The sequence below is a fragment of the Festucalex cinctus genome, chromosome 13 (genome assembly GCF_051991245.1).
Source record: "Festucalex cinctus isolate MCC-2025b chromosome 13, RoL_Fcin_1.0, whole genome shotgun sequence".
In the NCBI taxonomy this organism is placed as follows: domain Eukaryota; kingdom Metazoa; phylum Chordata; class Actinopteri; order Syngnathiformes; family Syngnathidae; genus Festucalex; species Festucalex cinctus.
In genome coordinates this window covers 24,548,295-24,567,791 of record NC_135423.1, presented here as the reverse complement: position 1 = coordinate 24,567,791, position 19,497 = coordinate 24,548,295, and the positions used below count along the sequence as shown (strand labels likewise).

The 19,497-nt window shown below is 38.6% G+C and overlaps 1 protein-coding gene and 1 long non-coding RNA gene across 3 annotated transcripts in view; both read right to left on the bottom strand.

Annotated features, from left to right (window-relative positions):
• Window positions 1-2,592: 2,592 nt before the first annotated feature.
• Window positions 2,593-4,802, bottom strand: LOC144033340 (uncharacterized). Its single transcript, XR_013287942.1, has 3 exons — window positions 4,585-4,802; window positions 4,092-4,244; window positions 2,593-3,924 (listed from the first exon to the last, which is right to left on the bottom strand). It is a non-coding gene; the product is annotated as an uncharacterized LOC144033340 (long non-coding RNA).
• Window positions 4,803-8,947: 4,145 nt separating this feature from the next.
• The window catches only part of ecel1 (endothelin converting enzyme-like 1), a 53,116-nt gene continuing 42,566 nt past the window's right edge, over window positions 8,948-19,497 (bottom strand). For both annotated transcript variants that reach the window (XM_077541737.1, XM_077541738.1), the window contains exons 13-18: window positions 17,610-17,677; window positions 17,304-17,428; window positions 15,258-15,323; window positions 10,480-10,575; window positions 10,311-10,387; window positions 8,948-10,239 (exon numbers count right to left, since the gene is read on the bottom strand). In XM_077541737.1, the coding sequence (XP_077397863.1) occupies window positions 10,140-10,239; window positions 10,311-10,387; window positions 10,480-10,575; window positions 15,258-15,323; window positions 17,304-17,428; window positions 17,610-17,677 (532 nt within the window). In that variant the 3' untranslated portion in view covers window positions 8,948-10,139. The remainder of the gene's footprint in view (window positions 10,240-10,310; window positions 10,388-10,479; window positions 10,576-15,257; window positions 15,324-17,303; window positions 17,429-17,609; window positions 17,678-19,497) is intronic.

Below are 19,497 nucleotides of genomic sequence, written 5' to 3'. Positions count from 1 at the left end.
TAATTGTGTTGGTGTCTGTCTAAAGGTTAAATATTTATATTTAACATTAAATTATCAACCTTTTGTTTTCCTGATCCTTATTTTGAAGAGAAAAAACAAACAAACCAAAAAACAATTATAACTGTCAATAACTACTAATAAATATTTAAACTGATACATGTGTACACACTGGAATAGCGGAACAAACAAACAATAGAGGAATTTAGGGGATTTTCATTTTCAACCTGGATAGATTTTTATTTTTTGTTTTATAAAAAGTATTTACGTTACAAGAAGTCAAGAGAGACTGCCTATTTTGTTTTTCATAAAAAAAAACCTTTATTTTCATGTTAAAAATGCACTTTCAATAAAGTATTTGGAACTCCGTTTCTACTGCATTATTTTTATGTTGAGATGGTGTTATCGGCAGCTGCTGAAAGTAACTAAAAAAGTAACTTTTAATCTAACGTAGTTACTTTTAAAATCAAGTAATCAGTAACGCAATTTAGTTACTTTTAAAACCAAGTAATCAGTAAAGTAACTAAGTTACTTTTTCAAGGTAACTGTGGCAACACTGGTGATAACGTCTCATCTGTTTCACAGAATTACACGCAGGTCCTTGGCGGGTGATTGAAGAGTGAAAAAGACAAGGCCAACACAATAAACCCCTGAGCTGTGAAATACAAAAATGTGCAACACAATCAAATTCATTGGGAAACCTTGCTATGTGAACATAAAGCAGATTTTCTAAGAAACGTGTTACACAACGTGTAACACATCTGCTGTTGTATTCTTTTCTGACTTCTTATTTCCATGATCAGTGAATGATCAAGGCCGAGGAATGTAATGGAAAAATTGTAAAAACTAGACAACAATGTGATGTTTTTGTAATCTGACAATCATAAACATCTGTCCTTCAAAATGTGATAAGCACAACCGCCCCTTCATCTGGGAGGGAGCAGGCGAGGTGATGGGCACAATAAAAACTGTCTCCTGTGCTCTGCAAAACTTCAAGATAGTCCGGGGTGCTCTGTGGGTTGATTTGTTAGGTTTCGTACTGAGTGCAATCTATGTTTTGTCCTCCGATTGGTGTGTGGTCTTTGGGAGGGGGTTTACCCCCTCTCAAGTCAAGATATTCGAAAGGCGCTGTTAGTATGTGAGTCTGAAAGTAAGAAGACAATAGAAAGACATACAGGAAGATCATCACCTCTGTGTTTTAACAAATGTGATCAAAAGATATTATTTCGTGTCAATATTTAATTACCTCCGAGTTGCACCTGCAGCTCAACTTGTCCAGCTTCTGAAAGTTTGCAAAAGTCTCTCTTTTGTTTGTGGAGATCTCAAATCAAGTTTATTTATAAAGCGCTTTATGAAGAGGCGTTGCTGTATACAAAGTGCTGTACATAAACAAACATCAGTTTTGCAGCAAACAAGAATAAAGCAAACATTTTGAAGTGTGAATAGTTTTTTTTTTTTTTTTACAAGTAAATACATTATACATCAGTGAACAAATAAGAAGTAGTGAATAAAGAGATAAATAAGTACACTAAACATCAAACTCATCCACACCACAAAACACCATATGGTGCTTATTCTCACTGGCTTTGGGCGAGAGGCGGGGTACACTTTGAATTGGCTGCCAACCAACCATTCACACTTGAATTCACACCTATGGACAATTTAGAGCAAAGAAGTGGATCTGCCAACTTGTAACTGGGGTCAATCATTTAATGAAAAATAAGAATGCTTCCGATACATCAGCAGTTGTTACACTACTTGTAAATGGCGACATGACTTCAGAGCATCGCCAACTCCAAGACTGTACTTCTCCACCACAGACTTTCAGTGCCTCTCCAAAAAAAAAAAAAAAAAAAAGCCACTGGGTCAAAAGCTAATAGGCCGTGGGGTGAACCCCAAAAAAGTGCCTAGAAAATGAATTTCGCTCCACTGTCTGGGCACTACTTGTTCAATGCATTTTTTGATAGATAATACCCTTCTGAACTTTGGGTTAAAAGTTCACCCAATGTTTTCCTGCCCCAATTTTGTCTCAAGCCAGAAATGCATATTTAGGTAAATAACAAAAAACGAAAATCTTGTGCTGCTGTTTTTGGTTGTAAAACGTCTTACATTAAATTTGGCAACAGAAAATCATTCCCAGATGTTATAAATACATGTACCTAACATCAGAAATAAGTATTGGTGGTTTGGTGCAATCATGTGAATTTAGATCATTAAATATATTAAATTTGTGCCAAAAAAAAAACGCTTCAACTAGAAGTGAAACCAGCACACGGATGTTACATTTAGCTATGTTTATGTTTCATATATGAAAACAATTCACAACCTATTACGTCATGAAAGGTACACAAGAAGCAGCATACATTGGCCAAAAATACCACAATGCACCACAAACCTGGAACAAGGCAAAATGGACTAGATGAAAATAGATGCATTCAGAGCCCAGATTATTATAACATATAGAATATTTATTAAAGTATCAGATTGTGTCATCACAGCATGTCATTTATACCCCCCGCCCCCCACCCCTGCCCCCCCACTCAAAAAATATTAATAAAAAAAATAAAATAAATAAAATAAAAATCAAATGTGCATTCACAATAAAACCTTTGGAACTTCATTGGAACAGCTCTCTTTTTTTTTGGCAGACCAATTTAACAAAGGTCTGTGTTGTGGAAAAATGGAATACATTTTTATTTTTGCTTGAAAAGTGTTAAAATGGAGAGTTAACATCTTGATAATGAAACAAACAAAATGGCAAATTTTACATAGATTTTACAGCCCTGCACTGTAAAGTGTCCTGTGATTTTACAACCTGATGTTTTACCAGCTATGTGTTAGTGTCACTTTCTTGGCTTACGTCAGTAGACTCAGTAGTTGATGTATCTGATGAGTGAGGTATCCTGTCTAAAAGTTTGTCAGTTGTTGATAATGTCTCTACAAAAACCATTTCAGAGGTGTTGCTGGAAAGGGGTGTGAAAAACCAGCTGGGGGAAATCACACCTCAATCTTCGTTTCAGTATATACTGCCTGAAATAGAAAATTAAAGGGAAAGATGAGCACAAGATACACATATTCACATCACATTAGGGCTGCTCTATTATGGAAAAAAATAATCATCACCATTATTTTGGTAATAATTGAAATCAAGATTATTCAAAACAATTATATTTTGTTCAAATCAAGAAAATATTTAAACATTTGAAAATAAGACAATTACAATCATATGAAACTATAATTATGTAAGTTGCTTTTGGATCCAACAAAATTTATAATATATATTATTATTCTTATTATTGTTGTTATTGTTATTATTATTATTATTACGGTAGCAAAAATTTGAAGTTGGGGTGCAGTGTGTGCAGTAAGCTAGTTTTGACACGGGTGTGTGGTAAAATAACTCGTGTGGGCGTGCCACAACTCAAAATTAGTATTATTAGTGCTGCAGCTATCGAATATTTTGGTATTCGGATATCCTACTGAAAATTCTAGTGAATAATCGTATATTTGGATAGAAATAAAAATATACCTATAGGCCTATATACTTTCTTGGTCAAAGAACAATTATAAATACAGAAGACAAAAAAACACATTTGCATATAATAATTAACAACCAACTGGTTTTCATTTTTAGAGAATCAATTTTATTTATTTATTTATTTTTAACTTAAATTGAGCTTGTCAGCAAACTATTTTTTTCTGAAACAGTGAGATTTTAGACAAATCTCTTCCCATAGATTTCAGAGAATGTTTTTCAGTGTGAAGATTTATACGTTACCTGTAGTCTGAAGCATCAAGATCCCCGTGTTTCTTAACACTGTTAACAAACCTCTTAGCTTGTCCATTCTCATCACATCTTTGTCAACTATAATCCTTTGACGGATTACTTGTTCACAAAAGAGTTTGTAGCTCTCAGCATAGGGTTGCCTGAAACACACCTACACTCACTTAACATGTGCAGAGTCATGCTTTCTAATTAATGCTATCTCGAAATGTAAACAGAATACAAGTGACATATTGCTGACCAATGCTTTACTTTTGAAATGTGTAATTTTAGCAAAGTGACAATGAAATAGTGCAATGTAACAACTCACATTTGTTCGTCCCTGGTTGCTGTTGCTGTTGACTTTAAGAACCTTGTGTAATCTCTGAAACAAAACTGCACCTCCATTGTGACAGTCTTTTGTCTTGAATATGCAGAAGAATGGAACAGTCTTTCTTCATCTCAGCTGCCTGCAGCAACCCGCCTTTAGACAAAAAAGAATTACATTATAAGTGTTATTGTCACATCACCTCTTTACAGTATATGCACATCACAGATTTAAGTAAAGTGTTTGTTGAGGTTGATGAGAGAGAGTTTGGGGAAAAGGGAGCGTGTAGCTGTGACTCTCTATTATGACTCTGATGGGCACAGGTAACTCGAGTTTGGTAACAACTGTTGGATTCACTCGATAAATCATTCAACAGCTCGCGTTTTTAATAAACTATAGCCTTAAAACTTAACCTAGCAACAAATTATTTTCAGCCCTATACAAGATATCGGTCACATTAATAACAGAAATGGGCACGCGTGTGTGTAGCACATACCTGCTGACAATGTTTCTGCTTTGGCGAGATGATCCCTCTTCCGTGTGCCTTCCGATCCCAGACGAATATACTTTGAATTTTATTTTTACAAATGATGCAGATGGCTGGAAGGACGGGGCCAGCTGAAGCGATGGGCAAACCTGAACGGGAACGAAGTTTTTTCACCACTTTCTTTTTAACTTTTTTCTCCTTTCGCTCTTCTTCGCTCTCCGACGTTGTGGTCGGCATTTTTGATATGCGGTTGCTATGGTGAGGAGAAAGCAGCAGCTACCTGATTGGCTCATGTGACCTAAATCACACCACTACCGACCTAATGGCACTACGCCCACACCGGAGATCACTGCGCCTCATCGCAAAATAGTGCCGGGGTTTCACCACCGAAAATACAAAATTGGCAGGTTTTCAGAGGGTGAACTCCACGGATTCTTACTTACTACTAATAAATCTATTTTATGAAGTAAAGATTATTTAGTGCCCCTGGTAGTGGAGCGAAACTGAACGAAAACGTGTGTGACCTGATGGCCTATTAGCTGGTGTGTTGGCTGTGGGACATACCTGTGTCGTTTGAATCCATGCATTGGATCGTCACGGGAGTTATTCTTTTTGGCTCGCGCGCAGTACCAACGCCGGCCCGGGACATACAAGTGCACCGAGAGGACTCGATAGCCATGGGAAATACCGAGATGTACGGCACCGGCTTCTGCTAACTGTCTCCATTTGTAGGTTGTCACTCGTTGCGCGCGCGCGCGCCGTGTCGCGAGCACGGAAACACGGAAGTAGCTTGAATGGTGATACTACTGAAATGTAAACAAAACAAGTAGAGCACGGCGCAGAACTCTTGCTATTGTTATGAAAACCATAAAGCCTCACTCGCAACCGATACGGTCGTTTAGCTCCCCTTGACGAACGATGGTTCGGTCGAATCGTTTTTTTGTTCCACCCCTACTGAAAACGTAACTTGTCTGACGTCACTCCCCCTGGCGAGAGGGCGGAGACGACCTCATCCCATAATGCTTCACGGACCAGTTGAGGATGGAAATAAATTATTTTTTTTTACCACTTTTATGGTCCATAATGCACACTTTTTTGTTGTGTTGTGTGCCTGTTGGTTAATAAAACTAGTAGTAAAAGTATCATCACTTTTGTTTTGAATGTGCAAACCATTCATGACCAGACCATGGCTGAATTCAGTGTGGTGATCAATGACTTCTGCCTCATCTTCGTAGTTAGCAGTAGTTGTTTGTGACTGTTACAACAGTGAGATAGTTTACCTTCTTAATGAAAATGTGGAGTAACGCATTGATTCTCTGGACAGTAACTTTAATCAGACTACTTTGTAGAATAAAGTAACGCGTTAGACTATTAGTTACTTTAGAAAGCAACTTTTTTGAGTAACGCGTTACTAAGTAACCAGGTACATTAGAATTATATTGTTCCCACAGGTATTTGATGTTTATTTATAATGCAGCCTATGTTCAGACTTACTAAGTAACGCGTTACCGGCAACACTGGTTATCACAATGTCATCAGATGGGAGGTTTTCGATGAGGTGCTTCTCTGGTTGAGGTGAGTTGGCGACTTAGCACATCACACGTCGGAAGATGGGTGCTTATATCACCACATCCACCTATTTTGGTTGGTCGTCTCAGTTGGACTTGGCACCTTGCTACAGTGACTTGAGGGAGTGACAATGGGTTCTTTGCACAGTTCAACTACCTACTGAATTTAACACCACTCCTTTGTTTCCTGTCTTTCATGATTGGACAAACTGATTAATCCAGGTGCGTCATTGTCGTCGTGGTTACTGAGGTAAGGCACACCTGGATTAATCAGCTTGTCCACTCATGAAAAACAGGAAATGAAGGAGTGGTATTGTGTTTAGGAAGTAGTAGATTTGTGCAAAGAGCCCATTCTTCTTTGTGAGGTCTTTAATGACCAGCGACCACATGCAGTCACTTGGTTGAAACCGGTGAGGCAACTTTTCTTCTGATTTTAGGAGGGTGTAGGCTACCACCTGTCTGATTTCTGGAGTTTAGAAGCCAGGTACATTAGAATTATATTGTTCCCACAGGTATTTGATGTTTATTTATAATGCAGCCTATGTTCAGACTTCAGAGGGTGGTCAGTTTCTGTTATTGCTAAATAGTTGAGGAAAATTTGAGGGGGAAAAAAAGTATTCCATAAGAAGGTTGTAATTACGAACGCCGACCAGCAGAGGGCAGTGTTTGCTATGTTGTGCGCATAACATAGCCTCTGCCAGGGGATTGTCTTGCATTTGTATGCGAACGCAGTAAATTAAATGGTTGTGTGTGTGTGTGTGTGTGTGTGTGTGTGTGTGTGTGTGTGTGTGTGTGTGTGTGTGTGTGTGTGTGTGTGTTTCCCAGAAAATAAAACCCATAATAATTAAATGTATTGTGACAAACTGCAGCTTGCACCACATTAGCGCACTTGAATTTTGACATTCAGAGCTTTTGTCCACTGGTAGTTTTTTCAGAACATTTAGCTAGTTTTTTGTTTGAGTCCACCATTTTCTCTTTGGCGTGCCCTCCCCACTAACTGGGCGGTAGGCACAGTGAGTTCTCAAGTTAATGCCCAAATAATTGCTAAGCTGACTGATTGCTTCATTAACCGAATGTGACCCATTGTCACTGAACAACCTAGCTTTAATAGTACAATGTGGGTTACTTTCAGAAAAGCAGAGCTTTGGTGACATTGTTAGCAGTTAGTGTCGAAGCCAAAAATGTCTCAGTCCATTTGGACCACTTTCTATTAAGACTCGACAGTATTTCTTTCCTTCTGAGTAGGGGTGGGAACCTCTGGGTACCTCACGATACGATACGCGATACGAGGCTCACGATAAGGATTATCTCGCGATATGACGATACTGCGATTATCTTTATATTGGTCAGGAAATAAGTCCACGATAATCACGATAAATCTACTCAAGACCTAAAATGATGTTTTTTCAATGACAAAATAGTTCATTTTCATACCATCACTGAAAAAAACATATTAAAACTGGTGTCTTCTTCAGAGTGAGTAATTTAGTGCATTTTTTAAACAAATACAAATGTCTTCTCAACAGAGAACTTTTGTGAACAAATTTATGTCTTTCTTAAACACTACTGTCACACAACATGCCAGTCAGTTACATAGTCAATTGTTTAATTTGAGAAATCTTGAATTAAATTTAAATGAAATTTTAGATATTAAATCCAATTAAATCAATATTAACATTGATCAGAAATTGTGTGCTTCAAAAAGTATAAAGATATGTTTTAAAACTAACATTGACGATATAATACACATTTTTCATAGAAACTTATGCAAAACTGGGTCACTCGCTGGACGGTTAAATGTCTTACACAAGTAAAAGTAAGCTCGTGCTTTTCTTTAAAATAAAAAAAAGAAAAGAAAATGATTTCAGCACGTATGATTTGAGGTCCCAATCACCGATGGAATGCGTGGAACTGGCAAAAAAAATAAAAAATTGATAGATGTCCATCCGTTGTTGACTCGCTGGTAAGACCTACTGATCTCCTCTTACAAAGTTGGAATTTTTTTTCTCAGTGAAATGACCGATTATTTTACCTGGTTGTCTTCAGTCAGAGAGAGAGAGAGAGAGAGAGAGAGAGAGAGAGAATTAGCATATTCGTCATGTTTCCAGTGTAACTATTGTGAGACAGTTCTTATCTCGTATACACCCAAGTCCATCTCTTCTCTATTCCATTTGATAAAATCCGAAATGTATCCATTCCACACTATCAATATATCCACATCTGACTTGTATGCAGCCGGTGTTTTGTTTACTTGGGTCTTCTTCGGCTGAAGACTGCCGCAAATTTCCCCGCCACTCTTATGAGGCGCTCCCTCTAGCGGCCCGCCAAGTAATTGCGCAATAAGGAACAATGGAGCCGTTACAGCAGCTGTATCGATACTTGGCATAGGCATATCGATTTCCCATCGTGAGAGAAAATATCGCGATGTATAGCCGTATCGAGATATCGTCACACCCCTACTGAGGAGTCAAGTTCAAAAGAATTTATCATAACATGTTCAGATGGTCCTACTGTATAGGCTACAAAATATGCTGCTAACGTATTATTTTGGGGTTTGAAAAATTGTTAGCACCTGGATTACTACTAGGCCTACAACGTCTACTATCATTCACTCAAACTCCATTATCAATGTTGGGTTCATTAATACACATGTATCTATTGTAGAGGAGATTCACTACACAAGCCCACTTCGACCTCATAGCGACGTCCACCATCTGCTGTACGGTTGTTGCGATTGGGCTGGGCCATTGCTTGAGAAACAAGCCTGTGAGCACGCACACACTGACAATGACCCAAAGCCACACTCACGTGACACAAGGATTTGTTTGAATTTATTCAAACGTCGAACAGCGACCATAGAGAGGAAGCGATGGCAATCACGCGAACAAGCAGCTGTACAGTCAAGAGTCATGAGTGATTAATTTGTCTGTTTGAGCTTTGTGATGTTCAGTGTCAAAGGGAAGGAACATGCTGTTTTAATCAAAAACCAAGTTCACAACAATATCACCTGACTCACATTTGGTATACAAACAAATTTTCTTGAAAATAACACAATACAAATGCATGAGTCATCTCCACTAGTGTTGTATTTTCTTATTTGCTGATTTGACCTCAAATATATAAAGTGATTGAACGCACTGCTTCTCTTGTGGTTACTGGGTCTCATATAATTACATGATCTTATCTGCCCAAGTTAAAAGTCCAGTGAGGAACGTTTCATTTATTTTACAAATACCAGCTCCTTAATTTGGTGATGAGGTGAGTGTTGCACAGGTACTGAGTTTTGGCGCTACATTTCCTGAGAAAAACGTCAATAATGAATCCACCTCTTACAAAAAAAACCCAACAACAAACAAACAAACAAACAAAAAAAAAACACTTGACCGTGCTTAAAATGTACAAATACTCTAACAAGAGAACAATGCAGGCAAAAGGTTACAACAGTCATGACGGTGAGCTTTGCGCTCTAAACCACTTGAGTGAGAGCCGACATGAATACCGTACTACGGAACTGAGAAAGAGCCAACATTTACCAACGCAAAAAAAAAATAAAAAATAAAAAAAATAAAAAAAATCTGTCGTTGCAGTATGCACTAATATCACGCTTTTACCACTTGTGATATGTTGAGAATGTTCTAGTTGATGCATCAGAGGATGTATTACTGAGAAAACGTTGCGCAAGTAACAAACAAACAAACCAACTCATGTATGAAATACATTATGTAGCTCATATATTTACTGTAATACAAAAATAGATGATTAAAAAAAAATCTAAAATATAAAAATATACATATATATATATATAGTCAATGATATGTGCATGATTGACGAGAGTTTGGTTAGTAGATGATGCTTTCCTCGGCTGATGACTATATGAGCATCACTAATTCAATCACTTTTAGCCTGAAGAGCGGTCTGATTTTTTGTGATGAGTAAGTGGTGTATGTGTGAACATGTGTTGGGGGTGTCTTTAAATTAAGTCCATTTCCAGTGAGGTCACCATACGGAACATTTGTCAGCAGGGTTCATGGGGGTTCCCTTCGGACAATGGAAAACGCGGGAAAACTCATTGAACTGGGAAACGCTGCCAATCACTCTGAAAGGTGACAAATGCATAGTTTATTAGAACCTATTCATGATTATTGACGCATCTGATGTTCAATTTACCTGTAGTGCTCTGGTGCATGTTTATCCGTTAGCAACTGCAAGTAGATCGACTGAGATCTTCTTTTCATACACCAATTCTAAAATAAAGAAAGATAATAACAACAAAAGTTCAAATGTAATTTTGAATTGTAAGAAGCATCTATGGTAAGAAAATTAGCGGCCTTGATACCTGTGCGAAGGCAATGAAGAACAGTTGCTCATGTGTATATTTGAGCCCTGGTAGGGGCCTCTCTGGGCCGTGTTCTCTCACCCACTTTTGATATGCCTGGACAGAGTAAGTGTGAGTTAGGAAAGAAAAAAAAAAAAGAGAGACGTTGAAATTCATGGTGAGCACATTGAGTGGTTAGAAAATCTACCTTCCTTTTTTTTTAAATTTTGGCTCTCACGATCCTGTGGGAGTTTGTCCCACATGACAAAATGTACACGAGAAAACTGAGGACTAAATTGTCCATAAATGTGAATGTGCGTCATTGTTTGTCTATACTCTATGTTGCCCTGTGATTGGCTGGCACCCAGTCCAGGGAATACCCCACTTTGGTTTCAGTTCACCCACAACCCGAATGAGGACAAGCAGTATAGAAAATGGATCAATGATTTGGGGATTTTCAGTCAATAACGACAGCAATTTTTTTTTTTGTATATCCATTGAAGACATCTGTCTATCCAAAAGCACATTCAGAATTCATCCTTGAGGTAAATCACATGAGCAAATTGAGCTTTTTGTGTTTCCAAATGGCACCTCTTCAATTGATAGATTGGCTATTCTGTGACTGCTACGAAAAAACGATTTGAAAATGACTTTGACACAATATATTATGAAATTAGTAGATTACAAATCATTTATAGATTTTCTCTGAAAAAACAAACACACATTTGGCTAGTTGTCACTGTCTGCTACTCACCTGTAACCAGTCATCTAATTCAGTGTTTTCCAATTTTGATTGTACAAATGCACAAACACTATTTTACATTGTAAAAATGTCATGTCACACCACAAAACAAAAATTTCACAAAAAGTATGGAAAACCTTCTGAAATAATGATCATCCTATCTTCATTTACTCACTAGCAGTATGTACATACATGTCCTGACTAACGCCAATGTCAGACTACGCGATTTTTTTGTCTTACACGACAGTTGCGCTGTCACATTACCCGACAAATTCGACAAATTCGCTCCGTGTCGTGGACGGGGCGTGTAGTCACACTACACGTCTGAACGCGACAAGGCACCAGCCGATCATCGTGTGTTGTCTTGCCAAGAGAGACGCGTCGGCCACTGTTTGTCGGGGAGGTGGGACAAAAAAAAAAAAAAAAAAAAAAGGCACGGACAGGGAGTGTTTGCGTGAATGGAGCACGCATGGGACAAGTGTGATGTGATTGCATTGCTTGCGCTCCCTGCTCCGCAATAGTGTTTAAAATATGATTTAGTAGCCAATACTGTATTTTAATTTATTTAGGCCTATATGCGACGGGGCAATATAGCCGTTTTTGTTCATTAATTTGCGGGATGACATCTTGTTTTATTATTTTATCAAACACTGAATTATTATATTGTTTGAGTATTTTTTACTGCTTCATTTATTCATATTTGACTTGTTTTAGAACGGCGCATTAGATAGTACGCTACTCACTCCGAGGGGAAAAAAAAACTTTCAAGTGAGAGCGGGTGACAAGGCCGCCAGGCCTGGCCCGACTATGTAAAAATGTGATCGATCCTCACTAAATATGTGCCCATCCCCACTCATATGCCCAAATCTCTGAAATTATTAGAACAACAGTCACAATATATTTTGGTCCTCTTTACACGTCGCCGTTACCTGACGGGTTGCACGGATGCGTGCGCGCTCCATGCAGCCGCAGCGCTGCAGCTGGGCGCTTTTTTTTTTCCCCCCCCTTGAGATGCACCTGTCTGGCCCCATCCCATGAAATATCCAGGGGATAAATAAATAAATACATAAACGAATAAATAAACAAATGTATACATAAATAAAAAGAGCTATAAAGTGCTGTTCAGTGTGTGATTGACGTTTCGCTCCCTCTTCCTATTGGTCAATGCTGTGGAACCAAACGGACGACGACGTAGGTATGTCACATTATGCGTCAAGACGAGCAAAAATCCTACTTTCGTCGTGATGGTCGTGAACCGTCCCGGACAACAGGCGACCAGTCGTTGAACGTGTCACATTACACGGGCGACGCTACGTCAAGACAACCCAAAATCCTTTACGACATGCCCCGTTTGTCCGCGACACGTCGGTCGGGCTGAAATCGGGCTGTTTTCGTGTAGTCTGACATCGGCATTACTCTACTGTACGTTATTAATGTAATTTGCCATTGGCTGGTGGAAAATTGAATTGTTGTGCTTGTCACTGTCAGCATGGATAGATGAATAAAGATACTTTTTTTTTTTTTTTTTAGTAAATAAAGAATTTTTGGCCCAATTAGGTGAAATTGGATAATATCCTGCAGCACACCACATTATTTCTCATGGAACACTGAACAGTGGTTAGGAATCATAGATCTCATGTAATGCCTACCACACATGACGCACTACTGAACGCAACAATGAAGTCGCAGTCCCCATTGGTCCCATAGAACCATTAAGACAAAAAAAAAAACCCAAAAACCTCCTCCACTGCAATCAGGTGTTAATTCAGGGAGAGTAAATTATAATTACATGTAATTATAGGAAAACAAAATGTAAATACTTATTGGTACAACTTGGTGGTGGCTGGATGATGTTGCTTTATACCCAGAAAATCTTGTCGTTTTTTTTTTGTTTTTTTTTAAATAATGTGATGTAACATGGCATTTTTCACTAGCTGCTACATCTGTGATTTTGCAATGCCATTAATAACCTGGGGCGGCACGGTGGGGATGAGTGGTTAGCATGTCCGCCTCCCAGTACTGAGGATGCAAGATCGAGTACAGGCTTTGTACTTCCTGGGTGGAGTTTTCATGTTCTCCCGGTGCCTGCGTGGGTCTTCTCCGGGTACTCCGGTCTCCTCCACCATTCCAAAGACATGCATGGCAGGTTAATTGGGCGCTCTAAATTAGGTGTGCTCAGACCCGTCACCAGAAAGAAATTGTGGGGGGGGCATTACCTTTTTTTGGGGGGGCACACTTCATCAACCTAAATCTAATGTTCATCAGGTTGAACAGCGGCATTGTGACAACTGCAAAAGTGCTCAGAAATATTTTCTGTCACTTAAAAGCGGAAATCTGAAATCTAAAAGACAAACTGAAAAAAATGTGTAGTTCATTTTGCATTTATTCAACTCAAAAGTTCATTTGAAACAAATCCACTCTTCACTTCTATAAACAACTATGTCCGAATGAATGACTGCAACCCAGCCCCTTCTATCTGGAATTGGCTAGCAGTTGCCTTAATTTGCATGTTGGAATAGGGCTGTACGATATGGATATCATTTTTGCCAGACTCTATTCTTTGATCTTTGACTCAGCATGAGACTTCACATCATTTTACTTTTTTTATGGTGCCTTCTGTATTTTGTGTTATTTTATTTCTATACTTATACAGATTTCTTTTTTAGTATTAATTTTATTTGCGTGTATACTTATATTTACTCTAATTAATTTTATTTTGTGTTATTTTATTTCACTTGTGTCTACTAAAAGACTAATAAACTTTGTATGCAGCAATTGATGTTTTAAAGTGATTTAGAAATAAGGTTGAGTTATGTCGATGATATACAGAAACATATGGGTTCAGTGAAAAACTAAGCAGAATATCAATCCAAAAGGATGTGTAAAGTGCTGTTTTTTTAAAATTAGAACTTAGTGACAGTCATCAACATGAACAAACTTGGCAATAAAAAAAGAGAATTCAACTCACATTGTACTGCAACTGCTTTAGTGATAAATAATTTTATGCTCCTTCGTTGTTGTTGTGTATGTGTGACTGCTTGGGTCTGTTAACCGCATACTGTGTATTGCTACAATTCATCCGTGCTGTGTGGCTTGACTAATTAAAATAAAAGTTTGCCACTCACTTTTAAACGTAACCAGTGGACTCAGGATTCCCAATGATGTCAACTGTGTCATCCTGGATCAAGGTTTGGCGTTTGGTGGCTCCCATTAAAGCATCACGACTGCTCACTGCTCAGTCTTTATGCCAGCGCCAGCCGGCAAATGCGCACGATCTACCCGGAAGTAGATTTGGCTAAGGCACGTCTGCAGAGCGCGCGTCACAACCCTCGTGATCCGGATTGTAATTGGCTAGCCTTAGTTGTCAATCAAAGCCAAACTTGAAAGGAGGTATGTGGTTGGCTGGCACACCATGCTTTACTTGAACCAGAAGGCACAAGTTTACTTGACTGATAGGACGAATAGTTGGTGAGTCATCTTGCTAGGGCGGGCACGGCTGACTGACAGGGCGGGCACGGACCCCCAAGGCCCGCCCATGGCGACGGGACCGAGTGTGCTTGACAGTGTGGATGGTTGTTTGTCTCTGTGCGCCCTGCGATTGGCTGGTAACCAGTTCAGGGTGTACCCCGCCTACTGCCCGAAGCTGGCTGGGATAGGCTCCAGCACCCCCACGGCGAGGAATAAGTGGTTAAGAAAATGGATGGATGGATTAATAACCTGCTGTTAGAATTTCAAATTGCAGCAAAAATAGTTACAACTCCACTTGTCAGTTAGAATAGTGCTGTGTCACTTGACATTGCCAATCACATATAACCCCCATTCCCGCAGTGACAATTTTGCCAGCATTATTATAACAGAAGCTAATGCTGATAACTCACTAAGCCAATTCTATTAATCTGTGCTAACACTGCAGCTCTGCTGTCCTTTTTGCTTTGACATGGTTGTGCCACCACATCTTGGATCAGATTTTGCAACCAGAGTAATCCACAGTTAGTCTGTATTTTATAAGACTTTTAAATCAGCAGCCTGAGATTGATCATTAATTAATAGTACTCACATAGTATGACAGCTTGAGTCCCCCCATGTCTGCTATGTTCTCTCCCAGTGTCAAGCGGCCGTTAACCTAGATACAGAAAACACATTCTTATTACCTTCTAAATCCTTAACTCAAAATACAAAATGGGCTGCAATAAAATGTTTTGTTCTCAATGATGCCTATAGGACACACAATTGTAATGGAAGGAAAGTAAACTGCGCACATTCACATGCAGAATACTATAACCAACACATTCTAAATAGCATAATATAGATATGAAGCAGGGAGTAAAAATGTTGTATAAAAGTAGTTGTATAAAATAGGAATGGAAGAATTTTGATGGATGCCTGGAGCTGATGGTTGAATGGAGCCCCTTTTTCATGACACCGTCCCTACTCAGTTTGTTATCTTAAGACCTTCCTGCTATAGTTTAGAGTGGTTGACTTTCCTCTACAAAAGAGGACTACTTCAGTACCCCCACCCCCCCCACCCCCCAAAAAAAAAAATCGCTCTTATGTCACTAGTTTGAAGCCACTTTAAATCCCATCCTCAAATCTTCATGCTAAATTGATGAAACTCAGTAATACACAGCGATGATGACTCTGCTCAACCAATGAGTGGCCAGTGGTAATTTGGAAATGAGGCAATATGCAATTACAACCTTTGATGAGGCGGATAACTGTGAAAAGCAGCTTAATTGTGTCTTTGAATCAAATGAGGCATTTCGTGTGTGCTACTTGGCTGCAACAAGCAGTACTGTTGCTTTATGATCTAAAAGAACACATCAAAATAGGCATTCAGATGGTTTGGAGAGAGTCTTTGGTCCTAGTGAAGATCATTTTTAATAAAATAACGATTGTTTTCTAACCTTCATAATGTTTATTAAATATGACTTAATTCATTGCTTGTACACAGCGTCGGCTGGACAATAGAGGGCGCTAGGGTGCCACTCTACTATGTATGGTCATCACCATAGTACTTTCCTTGAAGACAAATACATTTATAAAATTTATCAAAAATATTTCAAATATATGCTTATCTACTTTAGGATAGACAACTGTCTAACTGACTGACTATGTTTTATTTATACAATGATCGCTGTGGGGAGCAAAAAAAAAAAAAAAGTTTGACCATTGACTCTCATTAAACATTTGACATCAGCAGCAGTAGGCTCGTTTGCAATGTAAGAGATAGTCCAAGATGTTTTTGAGAAAATTCTACCAACCACCAATGCCTGTAGGAACAATATATTATAACATTATATTCTTTATATCCTATACCATGAGAACATAAATGCATTGGATGTTCTACTGATGTGCATTTTGATCTACTTGTTTTGACATTACAAAAATTAATTTCTGCATCATCATCATGATTGGGCAAAAAAAAACAACAAAAAAACATTGCTTGTTTTCAACTTTGATGTCAGCAGTTGCTTACTCTTACTGAACAATTAAGTATTAGTGTCCCCCCCCAGGAAAATAAAGTATCGTCGAAAGAACGAAAAGCACTTAGCTTGAAGACAGATGAGTAAGAAATTGGAAAAGACAGTGTAGGACATAGTAGAGAGAGTGCGGTTCTGGCTAAGATGCAAGCTCATGGACCAGGACATTCTTTATCTGCTAATCGGCTTTTTAAAGACAAATAGAAAATATAGAACAGTCATTTTTTTTCAAACTTTCAGGCATCTGATAAAACGCTTACATCCATGGGCATAATAGCACCTGGCTATTTCTCCTCTACCACGCTTGCATTTAAAGGGGAAGTTTGCAACATAATAATAATGCTTCGATCACACACTATTTAACAATGTGATAGCAAGAAAATTTAAATATTCAATATAAAGTCAACTGTTGCTGTTTTTTTGTTTTTTTTTCTGGATATTTTTAAAATTAAAAAGCATTTGGTCTTACTTTCATATTTATTATTATAAAATTACCCACTTGTCTGGCGTCCTAATTCCATATGTGATGTTTCTAACAAACCAATCCATATCAAAACCTGCCAAATGCAAATCCATTTGAAGACCTTTAGGCCACAGACCAAGTACCGGTAGTCAAGACTCACCCTCTGATTGTAAACTGTGAAATTATCGTAGAGCTTAACAATGCATTCAGCTTTCTTCTGGAACTTTCTGTAGCTGTCCTCAGTCCACCACTGCTGTAGGTTGCCATGGCGATCATACTGTCCCCCTACATAAGGCAATTATAGTTGAAAAGGCATGTCACAATGATAACGATATACATACGCGCAACACAATTCAAACAGTAAATGGATATTTACGTGTGTTAAAAGCCAAAGTTTGACTGTGATAAAGACATGTTAACATCATAGCTAGTTTTTGGAATATTGCATGAAGAAAAATGTCCTTACCCCAGTCATCATATCCATGAGTAAGTTCATGACCGATGATTGCTCCTATTCCCCCATAGTTCAAAGACCTAGCAAGTGTAAAGAAACGTTAGACAAAAAAAAATCCTCCAAGTATTTACATCTGGATCTGATACACAATTTAACAGATGTGTCCAAGCTTTTTCCTTTGAGGGCTGCAAGCAGAAAATTGAAGGATGCAAGGACCACTTTGACACTGTCCAACTTTATCAAACACATAACCAATAGGTCAAGCAATCATGTATTTTAGTTACTTTAGGATTGTATTATTATTATTATTATTATTATTATTATTATTATTATTATTATTATTATTATTATTATTATTATTAATTTGTTTATTTATTTTTTAAACACCCATTAAAGGTGATAAGGCAAACCGTTTGTGTTTTTTGGCGGGTTTGGGTGGGGTAATATGATGACCATTTTAAAAACAGATATTAGTTAATTATTAATGTGTTGGTCACAAATAAGCCTTGATACAGACAACAGAATGTGGAGGAAAACATTTTGCTTCTGAAAACGAAATACCTTAATTCATGAGGCATTATAAAGAGAAATGTTACTATTTTATTTTTAATACTTTCTTAAATAGAATATCTAGAAAAGCGGTTTATGTTAATTATTATTATTGGTTGTTGATGCACCCATGGGTGATGTGGGTGATGACGATCCCCCTGACCCCAAGCCCTCCCAAACACACAGGGGGTAGTTTCATTAAGAATGCGCTACGTCTGGTAATATTGCGCGAAATATTGCACCACAACTGCACGCGCAGTCTGCGCCCAGTACTCACCTATTCACTAAGGATATTGCTAGAATCATATACAAATGCAAACACGCCCACAAAACTTAGCATATAGCTTGGAGCAAATTTGTACCTGATTTACCACACATGGTAATGGATTTGCGCCAAGAACATGGTTGTTATAGTAACAGTTGCGAGAAAGATGACATTATCAGAAAGCAAGGTTGGACCGAGAGTAAGCGTTTAGAGCGCCATTAAGCTGTACAGAGCAGAGAGGACGACGACAACGTCATTCATTCATAAAGTACAAATTATTGGTGCGATCGTTTTTAAAAAATATATTTTCAGAGGTTGCCGTGGGCGGACAGTATGCATCTGACACGTAAAAATGATTGTAAAATGCCCCCCCAACCCCACCGCCATTGCCCATCAGCCCGGGTTGCGTCATGTGTCGTAAAACAAAATAGAAAAATGTCCCCCTCTCGCTCTCTCTGTCTCTCTCTCCCTCCTCTCTGCGTGATTAGCCTGGGAGGTACGGGCAGTTGGGAACCATGCACTGCTGTCATGATCCCAGGATCGAGGAAGCGCCAATTTTCACCAGCCTTCCATAAACGTTATTTGCGTCACACAAACTCAGTGTGGCTATTAGTGCTGGCATAAATTAGACGCTGTATATCAATGAGTCTCATTTGCATTGGGGTGGGCATTTTATGCGCCAAATGTATGTAAATTACCTCATTTACATATGCGCAAATACCACCAGCGCACCGGGGCGCAATCTGGTTGGCAGCGCACTTAGTGACGGATTTCCCCATCTGCGCGTGTTTAGTGAATTAGGCGCTCCCGGATTGTTCAATTTTTACTGGTTAGTGCCGTGCAAAGGCAATGCAAACCTTTAGTGAATCTACCCCACAGTTTTAAACAACAGCACCCAACAGAGCTGACAATTTTATTTTTGATACATGCTGAGGGCCTCTAGAAAATGGGCAGTGGGCCGCAAATGGCCCCGGGGCCGTAGTTTGGACACCACTGACTGAGATGGTAGGGGAGCAGAGGTATGAGAACTGATAGACTGAAAATAGATTCAAGTGAATAAGACATAGTAAGTCTACTGAATTTTTT